The sequence below is a fragment of the Orbicella franksi genome, chromosome 6 (assembly GCF_964199315.1).
Source record: "Orbicella franksi chromosome 6, jaOrbFran1.1, whole genome shotgun sequence".
Classification (NCBI taxonomy): domain Eukaryota; kingdom Metazoa; phylum Cnidaria; class Anthozoa; order Scleractinia; family Merulinidae; genus Orbicella; species Orbicella franksi.
This window is the reverse complement of record NC_138150.1, coordinates 13,401,656-13,415,478: the sequence shown is the minus strand read 5'-3', so window position 1 is coordinate 13,415,478 and position 13,823 is coordinate 13,401,656. Positions and strand designations below refer to the sequence as shown.

General features: G+C 40.7%; 2 protein-coding genes across 2 annotated transcripts in view; both read left to right on the top strand.

Moving 5' to 3' along the window:
• Positions 1-13,823, top strand: part of LOC145489641 (eukaryotic translation initiation factor 3 subunit D-like) — a 333,976-nt gene that overhangs the window by 118,492 nt on the left and 201,661 nt on the right. The gene's annotated exons all lie outside the window — the stretch shown is intronic.
• On the top strand, positions 5,912-6,757 carry LOC145490459 (KRAB domain-containing protein 2-like). Its single transcript, XM_081469575.1, has one exon. It carries the CDS (start codon positions 5,912-5,914, stop codon positions 6,755-6,757), a length of 846 nt encoding a protein of 281 aa, XP_081325701.1.

Here is a 13,823-nt window from a genome sequence, read left to right as displayed (position 1 = left end):
GACTTCTTAAAGTGAACGAATATACTTTTTTTTCACATACACCCTTCTGTTATATACCTGGTGAAACCTGTCTGCCCACCACGTTTTCAACAATACTCTAACTGGGCTGGCAAAAAAACCACCACGTTAAATTTTTTACTAGGTGGGCCTAAGGGTTGTCAAATCTGAGTATTTATGTGTATACATGCAAACCTTTGTCCTCGTGTCAGTTTGGCCACCCACGCATTCGCATTGACAGGTCACTTCCGAAAAATTTGTCAGTTGTCACATACTTTATCTCGATTGCCTCTCTACACGTGATACAATATCCTTAATAAGGGATTTTAGCAACTAAGGCGATGACCTTGTGGGAAATAGCTGTTTTAAAACGCGTCTAGGTACATTCTACATAAATTTCCATTCTCTAACTACAATTCACGGCTGTTTCGAATAAGGGCAATTTAACCTTAACCCAAACCCTTTTTGACACTGTTAGATCCTTTTACTTATCGGTAAGATCATTATTCATAGTAAGGCCTGGGCTATTTTTTTACGAAAGCCGAGGAGGGACTTCAGACTTCAGACTTCAGACCTCAGACCTCAGACCTCGGACCTCAGACCTCAGACTTCAGACGTCAGACGTCAGTCCTCAGTCCTCAGTCTTCAGTCTTAAGTCGTAGACCGGATCTTATTCTATTCGGTGAAAGTGTTTTTTAAATCTGTCATCTTGCGTTGTTATGTTTCTTGTCGGAGGCTATAGCAGGGCTCAAAGTTTATTTTTGGTTTTGGGAGCACTTGTGCGACCAGGTGTAAATTTTTAGGCGCAGAGTTAAAAATTTTAGGCGCACAGCTTCAAATACTTGGAGCACCTACTCGAAAAGAATTCTTAACGCTCCAAAAAGAGCGACTTAGGCTTCGTGTTGCTATGGTTGGCCATTCGTTTCAAAATTGCAACAGGGTATACGCGGGTTTTTCTGGCGCGTATACTTGTTTACACACGTTACGTATGGGCTTTAAGCTCATATATACGACCGTTTAGATCGCGTATATACGCATTTTTAAAGGGCCACATATTTGCGTAAATTCAAGCTCGGGGATACGCGAAATAAATGCCCAAATATACGCGTCCTACAAGGACCCATATATACGCGTGCTAAAATGCGCGTATATGCGGGTCTCGTAAATTACTTTGTATATGCCAGCACGAAATGTGCCTTTTTAAGAGAGTGGCTGTTCGTGTATGATAGCAATGAAAATTACTTTAACTAAACATCGTCAATATGGCGGCAGTGGTGAAATGCCTTGTCGTGCTCTATCTGCTATTTAATGTTTGTTACTGCAGCTCCCACAGTGAATGAACTTCTAGAAACAGCTATGCGTCTTTTGCATGACTGTTCAAGATTCTATCCTCACGCTAATCGTAACATGGCAGAGAACTTGATCGTTCGTCGTGAAGTTGCTGTGGATTCTGTTCACCGTTTAGGACAGAGGTGCCCAAGCGAATGCTGAGTGAATTCTGCCTCTCGAATTGCTGGTGAGACAAATTCAATACTTACTACACAGATGGGAAATGTTTGCAGTTCAGTTTTGAACTTGAGTAATCTCAAACTACACAAAACATAAGCAGTGAAAAACAGTTTTATAGAGAAAAATTTATATTTGGGTTAACTTTTACTCCTGGGTTAGCGTTAACCGGCTTTCGAACAACCCGACCCTGATGATTCGAGAAATAAGACTGACGTGGGTTTTCCAATTCTGGTATCAGTATCATGCTGGGTCATTTGCGAAGTAGAAACATCTATGTTCAGCGTCAGCGTGTAAGGAAAAGTTTTTTTCGAACTGACCCAGCAGGGTCTGATTTGAGGTGGTTCAATACCATCACAAGGCGTCATGGTGGTTTTGACAGGGCTTTAGACTTTAAGTTGTACAACAAAAAATTCTGCTGCGACTGGGCTCGCTCTGTTCTTGGCTGCTGTGCAAAGTTATGGATTGCCCTCTAGAGTGTGTTCAAACGAAGGGGATGAAAATTTAGAGGTAGGAAGAGCTATGCTATGGCACAGGGGATTTAATAGGGGAAGCAAAATTGCTGGGTTGTCTGTACACAACCAGTGAATTGAACGTCTCTGGAGAGAAGTCTTTATTGAAGTCGGTCAGTTCTACTACACTCTGGTCTACCAGATGGAAGAAAATGGCATCCTGGAATCGAGCAGCATAATCGATCTGTTCTGTTTGTATTACATATTTCTTTCTAGAATTAACAACCAGTTAAACCTCCTAGTTGAGGCATGGAATAACCATGCTGTACGCACAACCAATATGGGTGAACGCAGTGATTTTACAAGATATATGTAATACTGGAAATACTAGCTGTCAGGGACACATTTGATGATAACACTCAACCAGATGAATTATCTGGTGAAGACCCAATAGGACTTACACTAAAATCACATTCTGTTTCCTAAAACTCCCCTTGAGGTATTGATATATCATGGGCTGGACGACCCACTCTTCCATTAGAAGCTGATGCAGTTGGCAAAGCTCTAATGGGAGTACACTGAGGTGCATGAAATTGCTCTTAAGGTTACAGTATACCTTCAGGGGTGTCTCGCGCGCAAGCAATGTAGCGCGTGCAGTTTAAGCTATAGATACCTAAACCCCTATATCAAATTAAAGCTTATGGAGCTGGCTATCAAACCATACCAAGAATTTTGAAAGAAAATGAATTGTCGAATTTTTCACGACCACTAAATGCGAGCGCCCGAATCACCTTTCAAAAGCTACAAGTCAAAGCGAATTTCGTTTTTCGCCAATTCAATTTTTTCCTCGGTTTCAGGGCCCAAAGCGCTTTAAAAACGTGTCTGCGTTTTGGCATATTCAATTGCAGTAAAAAGTTACAGAACATTTTCGAAATAGGATTAAAAAAATGTGGAGTGATCGTACAAAAATCGCTCTCGAAGAAAAAGTATTTCGTAATTAACAATTCCCAGACACGCTTTTGTAGTTTATATGTTAAACTAGCCACTGTCCAAATTTAAGAGCAATTGAACAAATTCCCTTTGAGTTATAACTCTTTAAAGTGTCTGCTTCAAGTGAAAAAAGTTATTCGAGAAAACAGCGCTAAGAAAAATTTTCTGCTTCGCAAACAAACTCCGCCCACAAACGCCTTCAACTGGGTTCTCAGATAACTAAGCCAATCAGTGCAGGGAAAGTTTACTACCGTTAACCTCCTGGTGAAATTTACGCGCAAATCTCTAAAAAACTCTTGTGTTTCGCAATGCGCTCAAGGAGCCGAAGGCAGAGAGATAATTTTTCTGTAGCTCGGTTTTTCTTGAAGCTGGTCTGGCAAAATGGGGAAGACTAAAAAGGATACGAACGTTAGAGTGGCTGAGCGAAGGAAACAAACAAAAGAAAGCGCCGAGAGCAACTGCGTGTGGGCAACTGTGCATGGATAATATTTCAAATGGTCACAATGAGTCCGACGATTCGTCGATATCGGACTCATCAGAAGTCTCTGTCAGCATCCCTGTTATTGCTGTCAGGTTCCGAAATTTTTACAGAACCTTTCTTTTCTCATACCACGAATATTTGCCCGCCTTATACGATAACTATAGCTTCACCCGCGTGGCGAACTTTCGCTTCTTCACTCATTGATGTATTTTCATTCGTTCTTCGCTGTTTTCGCTTTTTCGAACCGGTCCATGGTTTAAACGTGGTCTATGTTTACTTATGACTTAATAGAGACACGCCTAATACCAAAAATGCTGGGTAGTCAGAACAACAATGCTGATCAACTGAGTAGTCAATTCGTGACATCCATATAGGTAATTCCCGCGAAAATCTTCTCGGTTGATTGCATACGCGCCATAGGGCTGTCAATCAAGAGGTAAACTTTTACTTCCGCTGAAAACGTAAAACCGCCATTTCTCCGCCAATATTTAACCTTTTTCAAAAATTTTTTTCAGAAATTAGAGATTATTCTTCGACCACTATTTTGACCCAAAAATCCAAATTTGAAGAAAATTGCCGACCCGAAGGTATACTGTAACCTTAATGCAAACATTTCCCATCTAAGTAGTAAATATTGCATTTGTCTCCTAAGCGACTCTAGAGGCCGTATCCTCTCAACCGTCGCCTTGGTACCTCTGTCCAATGAATCAACTAAAGGATTAGCCTGCGTAGCTTGGCGGTTTAGATATTTTTTAAGCAATTTGAGCGCGAGCGCACAAAGCGACAAAGCCGCGAAAATGAGCAGGAACCCCCCAGGCTCCTCGTGGCAACGCCGCATTTGGCGCTCGTTATCGCGGCTTCGCCGCTTTCTTAGCGTTCAAATTGCCTAAAAACCGCCAAGCTACGCAGGCAACTAAACGATGTACACAGTAATCCACAGCAACTTCACGACGATTAGCGTTAGGATAAAGTCTTGATCAGTCATTCAAAACAGCATAACTGTTTCTAGAAGTTCATTTACTGGAGAGCTGCTTTAACAAACATTAAATAGCAGACAGAGCAAGACAAGGCATTTTACCACTGCCGCCATATTGACGATTCCTAGTTAAAGTAATTTTCATTGCTATCGTACACGAATAGCCATTCTCTTAAAAGGCACATTTCGTGCTGGCATATAAAACCTAATTTACGAGACCCGCATATACGCGCATTTTATCACGCATATATATGGGTCCTTGTAGGACGCGTATATTTGGTCATTTATTTCGCAAATCCCCGAGCTTGAATTTACGCAAATGTGTGGCCCTGTAAAAATGCGTATATACGCGATCTAAACGGTCGTGTATATGAGCTTAAAGCCCATACGTAACGTATGTAAACAAGTATACGCGGCAGAAAAACCCGCATATACCCTGTCGTAATTTTGAAACGAATGGCCAACCATATGTTGCAGTATGGGCCTATTCTAGCAGTATTGAACACAACGAAAACAAATAAAAGAATCAGGATGTTTCACACAAGGGTTATGCTTAGATATTAACTACTGACGTCGCTCCGTTGAGTATCCTCACTATCCAATTGCTTGTTGTTTGCCTCCCTTTGAAATTCTGTTCACGAACATTCTTGATTTATTCAACATCTGGGTAGAACTAGCACGAACTTTGCTCATTTGGCTAGCTTTCGAGCCATAGAACTCGTGGACCGGCCCGTTCCGAAAGCGCTGGACATTTTTGTATGTCAGACAAGCGAAAACAAAGCTTTCTTTACAAAACCCAGCATTCTGTAACTGTTGTTCGCGAAGAACGAGCACATGATTTAATTCTCATCCCCAGTTTAAACGCTTTCCGCTGGATCATCGATTGCGCAAGAAGCATGTGCTTCATTCCTTCATTTGCATGTGTCAGCGGAGTTATTTACAACACAGAACGTGGGGAAGAAATGAACGTTCGAGTTCGGAGAATCCACTGGGAAATTAGGCTTAAAGATGACGAATAAAACACACACTGATGAAAGGAAAATGGTGCAACTTTATTATTTGGTGCTTGGTTGTGTTATATCTCTGTTTATATTTATATTTATGAATCTTAGTACGTTAGTATGGTCAGGTGAGTAAGCACTAGAGAAGTCGCACTGTACTTTGGCTTTTAAGGCGCGGTGGTGCGACCACATAATTTTTTTAAGCGCACAGCCAAAAATCTAGTCGCATATGCGACCAGTTGGTCGTTAACTTTGAGCCCTGTATTATAGTGTACAAATATGATGTTAACAACGAAATTACACAACGAAGTCTGAAGTTTGAAGACTGAGGTCTGAAGTCTGAAGTCTGAAGTCCCTCCTCGGGCTTTCGTAATTTTTACGTCATTATCAGCGATGTAAAGAATTCTGTCGTTATCAGTGATCTAAAACATACACAAAATTCTTGGACTTTCGCAATTCAAGTTCCCTGGCTTAAACGATTACGTTGCTGTGAGCTTGGAACTGAAACATGAAGGTGCTAGTCTTGTTCAGTGTTTTGTTTGTGACAATCTTTATTTTGCTGCAACATGTTTCCAGCATCTCGACCCTGGACAAAGAAACGTGTGATTTACTTGTACAATTAATCAAAGGAGAGTTCACAGTTCCCGTCAAGAGTAGGACAGTCCCACAAAAGTCTGCACTGGTACGGTTTTGGAGGAATCGAGAGAAATTGCCCCTAAGAGGAGCAATACTCTGTTATGATGGAAAGAGCGTGGTTAAGAAAGAGGGCGTTAGTGACGTTGTGAAAAAGATTTATAAGTCTTTGAAAGGATCAGGAGTACGAAAGATATGTCACAAACTTAAATACAACTATAGTGGCGTCGCGGAACGAGATGTCCAGAAAGTGCTTGCGAAATCGTCAGTACACCAAAGGCTCAACGTTCGTTTTGAAAACAAAGAAAGTTTTCGACCGGTCCGGGCCCGAACGGTCCATATTCGCCATCAAATTGACTTGGTGGATATGAAGAGATTGCGTACTAGGTACAAGGGAAAGACATGCAGATATGTGCTATCAATTATTGATGTGTTCAGCCGCTACCATTGGTTAGTACCACTGCAAACAAAGAAGAGCTCCCAGGTGGCGCGTGAACTGCTTCGTATTTACACAGAGCATGGGGCCCCGTGCGTGATCCAGCACGACCAGGGGCGTGAATTTGAAGGAGCAGTGGCGGCGTTGTGTAAAAAGCTAGGCATAAAAATTGTTAAAGGTCGTCCCTATCACCCGCAATCGCAAGGGAAAGTAGAACGAGCACGACCTCCTGGTCATGGGAAAGGCGGCTGTGAATTGGATCAAGTCACTTCCAGACTACGCTAGATCTTTAAACCTTGACCCGAAGGAAGAGCTCTCCTGGAAATCTCCATTTGAGATTTATTATGGACGTAAGCCGAACGTTGACAGTACGGGAAACCAAATGCAGAAGAATGGGATATGACTTCCAAAAAATATCACAGCATGATACACCCTTGTTCGAAAGACTATTCAGATCAAGAGACAAATCTTCGTGCAATCAGGAATTTGTCGTCATCAGCAACACGAGAGTGTGCCCAACGTATGGTGGCACGTGGAGAAAGAAACAATCCACCATCATTTTACGAAGTAGGCGGCGAGACTGTACTGATTCGCTATCCCTCGGCAACAAAATCTGTATCTAAAATAATTAAAGGCTGATGTTGTTGACAGAGATGTACCTAAGCATAAATATAAGGTCAAGTTTGTTTCACCAACGACGGGGAAGTTGATTGAGAAATGGTTTCTGTAAGTGACATAACAAGTCTAACCATGGAAAGAGAAAAGAGAAAACGAAAAGCTACAACAAAATGTTCGCGAGAAGAAAAAAAGAAAAAAGCCCACTGCGAAAAATATTTTCATAGTTATGAGAACCAGAGGTCCTTATTTGAAGATCGAGCGGGCTCGGCCCATTTCGTTATTTCCTTTGATCCCCCAAAAGATGGAAACTGCCAGTTTGCAGCTATTTACAAACTTTTAAGCAGCATAGGAATTCACCGGTCCAACCACACGTCAATTACCTTAATAATAACCCCACTGCTGCCGATGGGACACCACTGCAAAATTTTACAGATCTGCCGTGGCCTACATATCTTTCTTCAATGTCCCAAAATGGTACATTTGGTGACCACATAACGCTTCAGGCCGCTTCCAATCCATACGATGTCGCGTTCCAAGTTCTATCGTCTAATGGTCCTGGGTACGAAATGACTGTTTCTCCAGTGGCTGCAAACCAGATGTGTACATTCATTTTAGGGCATTTTGCCCCGGATGACGGAGAACATTATGTTTGTTTAACAGATGAACGTAATTTGAATGAATTAGATAATGAGGCTGAGCTTTTAGCAGATGTTGGTTACAGTGCTCCCTGTACTGGTGTGTCTTCGTCTGAGAACGGAGAAAACCCTGTAAACGGTATTCAAGTATGCGTGTACAAAAAGAACTCCGGTGACGATAATCAAGCGTCTGCTAGCAGACAGAACACTGGGTACGATGATCAAGAGCCTGTGGGCGGAATAAACTCTGGGGATGGCGATCAAGCATCTGTGGACAGACAGAACTCCGGGGAAGATGATCAAGTGTCTGTGGGCGGACAAGATTCCGGGGACTGTGATGAAGCGTGCCAGAACAGACCAAACGATCTGTCGTCATCCACAGAGCCTTATTTAAACCCAGAAATTTTAGAGGAAATTGTACGACAAACACTACGTTTGTTCCTCTTTGAGAGCTGTTTCCAGGTTTTTTAGAAATATTGTCGACCGAGAACCACTGCCTCGAGTGTACATCCCAGAACTAAACGACGTTACAGACATTCGACACGTTGGTGTGCGCAAAATTATCCTTTTAAGAGCTTCTGCCTGAGAGACCGGGGCAGACTTGGAAATGAAGGTCGGCCGATTTCGCTTAAAATTGGTACACAAAGTTTTGATGTGGACTTATATAATATGCCAAAGTTTCAGGTTCAACGACCTTTTTTTAGCCGAGTTCTGGATATCAGCCCCTCAGGGGTCCCCAGAGGCTGATTTTCAGTGCAATTTTGGTCAATTTTCAATCTCTCTTTTAGCAACATATAATTAATTTCAGACAAAAACAAAACCATATGTGTAATGCCCTATTTTTAGGCTTCTATGGGTAGAAACATCAGCTCATGGGAATGTTTCATTAGCTTGTGGCTGTTATCACAACTTGGTCCTATTTGAAGCATATGGGAAGCAACCGGAAATGGCCTGTTTTTCGGACCACATATTTTCCATGCCCATGTTTTATATCATGAAGTCTCAGTATCCCTTCAAAGTTCAGCCCTTAGTTAAGTAATATCAAGAAAAAAATACTAAGGTTGAGGCTTTTTTACTACGAAACACTTCACGAGAAATTACCTACTACGTACTTCCTGCCAAAGTCTTAATTCGTTATTAGGAGTGATTTTTAGACATTAGCCGCAAAATTAACATACAATTAATGATCTCGAAGTGAATTATTAAAAGGAAATATATATTTACAAACCATAGGCTAGAATTGAATTTTCCTACTGACAGATTTGAAACTAAATTTTATGCAGCATTTGTACCCTGTACCCTGGGAACTGGAAGGTGATGAAGGGGGGACTTTAAACGTTGATAACAAGAAAAGTAATCAAAATACAATGAAACAAGTTGTTTACTGAGTGTGTAAGTTAGGTGGGAAAAGCTGAGTCCAAAAAAGCCTTATTTATGGGACTCTGCCTTGTTTCCATGGCAACCTTGTTTTGTCAGGCATAATTACCCTAAGTTTAAGTTTTCTCATCTCAGTCTCTGTTTTTATTGACGTTTTCAAGTTTCTTGGGACAAACATAGTTTTTGCACCTTTTCATTCCTTTAGTACCCTTTCTCTTCTCTTTTAATTTTGCTATAACTGGCAAAAACGATATTTTGACTTCATGGAATAGTCATGAAATCCAGACTGGTGGATTCAATATGATGGATGTTTTGGAATTTATGACATTTTAACGTCAAGTGCCTTCATAGCTGACTATTCACCATTATTAGAATTTTAAGCCTTGAGTTTTTTTCTCCTTCTCCCTGCCAGGAGATCACAAATACCTTGTGTGACTAGTAGTACTGAAACTTTCGACTTAACTACGACACACCCAAAGGTGCTTTCCTTCAAGCTTCAGTCCTTGCTTATCTTTGGTATCGATTCTAAATACGAATACCATCGTTATGATAGAGATTGTAAGTAAGTAAGCCTCGTGATACAATAGGGGGCCAAATTACTTCCTATTTTCGCCTGGAGATTACATTGTTTGAGCATGACATGCAAAGCGTCTCTGCTGTGATTTAATATTGGGCATGTGAAACTACTTAATTCATCTCCAAGCCCTTTCGACTTTTCAAGTGAAACAACATCCAATATGGCGTCGAAAATGTTGACAATTGAATTGTGGGTGGGTAGACAATTTAAGTTAGAGATATTTTGTTCAAGTATGTATGCAGATGATGACGGAAGAACGATCCTTGAACAAGTGGAACGAATTTAAGACATTAATGCGTGTAAAAAAATTTTGAAGTGTAAATTCTGGGAGAAACGTATACTCGGAAAAAATCCGAGTTCCGGATGGGATTTGAACCCACGATCCAGAAGCTACACTTAATATCATGTTGTTGTTGTTTCTCTGTTAAAAATGAATTTCTGTCTGATGAACATGAATGCAGTCACTCTACCCCAGGATACTTAAGGGATGCAATTTCCAAATTCTGTTCGGCATTGTGATACCCTAGGTATCACAATGCCGAACTCCTAAAATATTCTATCTGAAACGTCAGCGGTAATCTTCTTCGGTTTCTTCAATTTCTTTTTTCTCCTTCATTGAAAGGGTGTTGACATGCCTCACTTTGGTCACGCAAACCGGTGAATTTTCGGCGGTGACGTGGGCAAATCACAATCTTCTTTAATTCGTACTTTAATTTCCATTCAGAGAAATTGTCAACTCTGTGGGACGCGGCCAGTTTATTACCACCAGCGCCCACTTTAATTTGACCATCAGGTGGGTAACATCTCGATCTAACGTCGCTAATGGGAGAGTCATAGCAGGCCCTGATGGCTTGTTATCTCATGCCCCTCATATGTCATCTTCTTTCCAAAAGGGACACCGTATACTAATGTTTCTACATGCAGTTTTCCAGGAGACTAAATTGCAATAGCCAGACTGTTGCTCCTCTGCCTTTGAAGCACACTCAAATGAAACAAATTAACTTACAGACTGAATAGATTTAATAAGTTCAATTAACTGATCGCAGATAGTTTCTTTTCTTGTAAATAAACAATCCAGCCAGTAAGATGTCCACGTGCTGGTCATATATTCATTTCGCGGTTGCATTTCATCAATTTACGACAGACCGAAGTAAACCTGTAACGTAATAACGTAGTCGAATTCTATACAAAACTGGTAACTGCCTAGCGCATAGCACTGTCGCGGCCTAATGGTTAGCGGGCTGGACTCCGGATCGAGCGCTCCTGGTTACGAGGGCGCTGCCATGTCGTCTTAGGAAAGGCAATTTTCGTTCACAATGCCTCTGTCCACCCAGATGTATAAATGGGAATCGGTGATTATCATCCTGTTCAGGGAAGAAGAGCAATAACCAATTTAAGCTCCAGCAGGTATGAGGCACTGGACCTTGTGACGACTTACCTTACCACCTCAGCAAGCATACTGGTCATCCTGGGGATTATCGCTTCTTACTATGGAAATCGGAGTTAAGGGCCAGCAATTCTACAGCTAGGGGTGCCATGAGCAGTAGTTTTTGAAGGGAAATCCTCTGCAACCCTGTTTTATCTTTGGATATACAAAGTACACCGACTTAGTCTGGATCTGTACTAACTGAGAAAGCAACAAAAGGAAATTAAAATTCCGATAGAGAAAGGGAAAGTGTGCCAATGAGTAATTTCCTGGTAATTTGGTCAGACATTCAGCGACTTGGCGGGAAAAACGGACCGTCTTGGACGTCCTCAATTTACAATACCCAAGCCGTTTGCACTGGGGGACTGGGTATGAATAAATATTCAGTAACATATCCATTCGTTCTTTAGGTTCTCAAGCAAGTTCTATACCTAATCATTCTCTGCCGTATCAAGGAGACGAATCTAGATGAGAAAAAACTGAATTCCAAGTCAAACATAGCCAGCAAACTACAAATAAGTTGGCGTGTCGTAGCGTCGCCATGTACGATATGAATCATTACTCGCAACAACGCACTCACGACCAATTTATCGCTGAGGCTAAGGTTTTTAACGTTGCTTCACTTTTAAGGAATTATAAGAAAGGGGCATGCCTTTAAACCCGAAGCCAGGTAAGCGTTTATAGTACACTGCAAGTGAATTTATCCAGACACTTTGCATATAGACTCGAAGAGCGAGACTGCATTTTGTATTAGACAATTAGCTATAATTATATTCGAAATTTCCTTAAGGTTCAAAGCGATTTTAAAGCAGTGTTACGAGAGACATGGTAATTAAATTTAGAGTGATTGATAAGTTGTTTTCATCAGAAAAGAACTCCCTGACAGGTGGGTTATGATACGAAATGGGATCACAAAGCTTGGCGGCTTATTCCTGATTTAATTAGCGCTTCATTACTCGGGGCCACAGACTTGTTTCGTTGAATGGGTTGAATAAACTTAATATTGCAGTTTGGACCAAAAAAGATACAATGGTGCATTGTGATTAACCGGCAAGAGATGGATTGTTAGGTATATATATGTTTTTTTCACAGTGACTCCATTATCTGTAATTTTCAAGACTTCTTCCACAAAATTTATAACCGTTGTCGGACCAAAATCTGATCGGTCCTAAAAAATCACAGGAAAATGTTTTGATTAACGGTAAGTCTTTTTGGTTACAATTAACTTCAGAGTCTCAAATTCATGACTTAGAAGAAAAAAAGGTATTAATCGAAATTAAATGGCTGATTTTTACAGACACGCTTTGTTGAAACTTTGATCGAAAGTGGCCTGGTCAGTTATTTTCTTGTAAGTTTTTTCTTGGTAAAAAAGCATCAACCTTAGTATTTTTTTCTTGATATTACTTAACTGAGGGCTGAACTTTGCAGGGATACTAAGACTCCACGATATAAAACATGGGCATGGAAAATATGCGGTCTGAAAAACAGGCCATTTCTGGTTGCTTCCCATGTGCCTCAAATAGGACCAAGTTGTGATAACAGCCACGGGCTAACGAAAAATTCCCGTGAGCTAATGTTTTCACCCATAAACGCCTAAGAATAGTGCATTGCAAATATGGTTTTGGTCTTGTCTGAAATCAGTTGTACGTTGCTAAAAGAGAGATTGAAAACTGGCGAAAATTACACTGAAAATCAGCCTCTGGGGACCCCTGAGGGGCTGATATCCAGAACTCGGCTAAAAAATGTTCGTTGAACCTGAAACTTTGGCATATTACATAAGTCCATATAACGACTTTGTGTACCAATTTTAAGCGAAATCGGCTGATCTTCATTTCCAAGTCTGCCCCGGTCTCTCAGGCAGAAGCTCTTAAAAGGAAAAAATTGTGGCGCCGTTTTGAGGTTAAAGGAAATTATTAACTCTGCTCAGTGGGCAAACGCGTGGCTCAGCTTCTTTGCGTTAGGCAAAGGTTGGTTCTCTATTTCAAACATTTATTTGAAACGGAAGAGCCATCGATGATGCCAACAATAATAACTGTATTCAATGTGCCTTCCGTCACGAACCTTGGATTGATTTAATGCTTAATTGATTGAACATTTTTTGAATCACAAAATAGTTCCGCAGATATTGTTACGTTCATGCGTTGTTATTGTTATTGTTCCCAAATAAACGTTCAAGTTATTAGTGTTTTCGAAAGTAACAATTCTTCTAGCGAAAAACAAAATGTTGTGACATACTGTTGAGTTTTCTTGAGGCATTTTTGAAGAGAATTGAAAATCAAGGGGAGGATCTTTATATTACTTTGAAGACAATAAAACGGGTTTTAATTTTTCTTTTGCACTTTTCTTTTTTATCTACCCCTTTACCAACTGCTTACAGAGAGATTCACGGCAATCACACTGACTTTCAATCGTGTTATTTAAATTAAGGTAAACCTTTCACTGGGAAGCCAAAGTTTCTTTAAAAATCTCATGGGAATCAGCCATAGCTTTGTATGAGAAAAAGGAACATGCATTTGCGGATAATTTCATAAAGCTTCACACAAAACAAGGTTCTCCCGCTCCCTCACGCACACCCCTTCCTCGTTTAACTAACGTGGCAAAAGAACATCTTTCTTATTTTGATTCGAGAGTGTGTAGAACTCATAATAAAGCCAGTAGACCTAATATACAGGTTATTTATAACTTAGGTTCTGAAAAGTCAGAATCACGATACTGTTA

What these genes read in the sequence shown, in the direction of transcription:
- LOC145490459 (XM_081469575.1), top strand. Translation starts at nt 5,912, where the DNA reads ATGAAGGTGCTAGTCTTGTTCAGTGTTTTGTTTGTGACAATCTTTATT.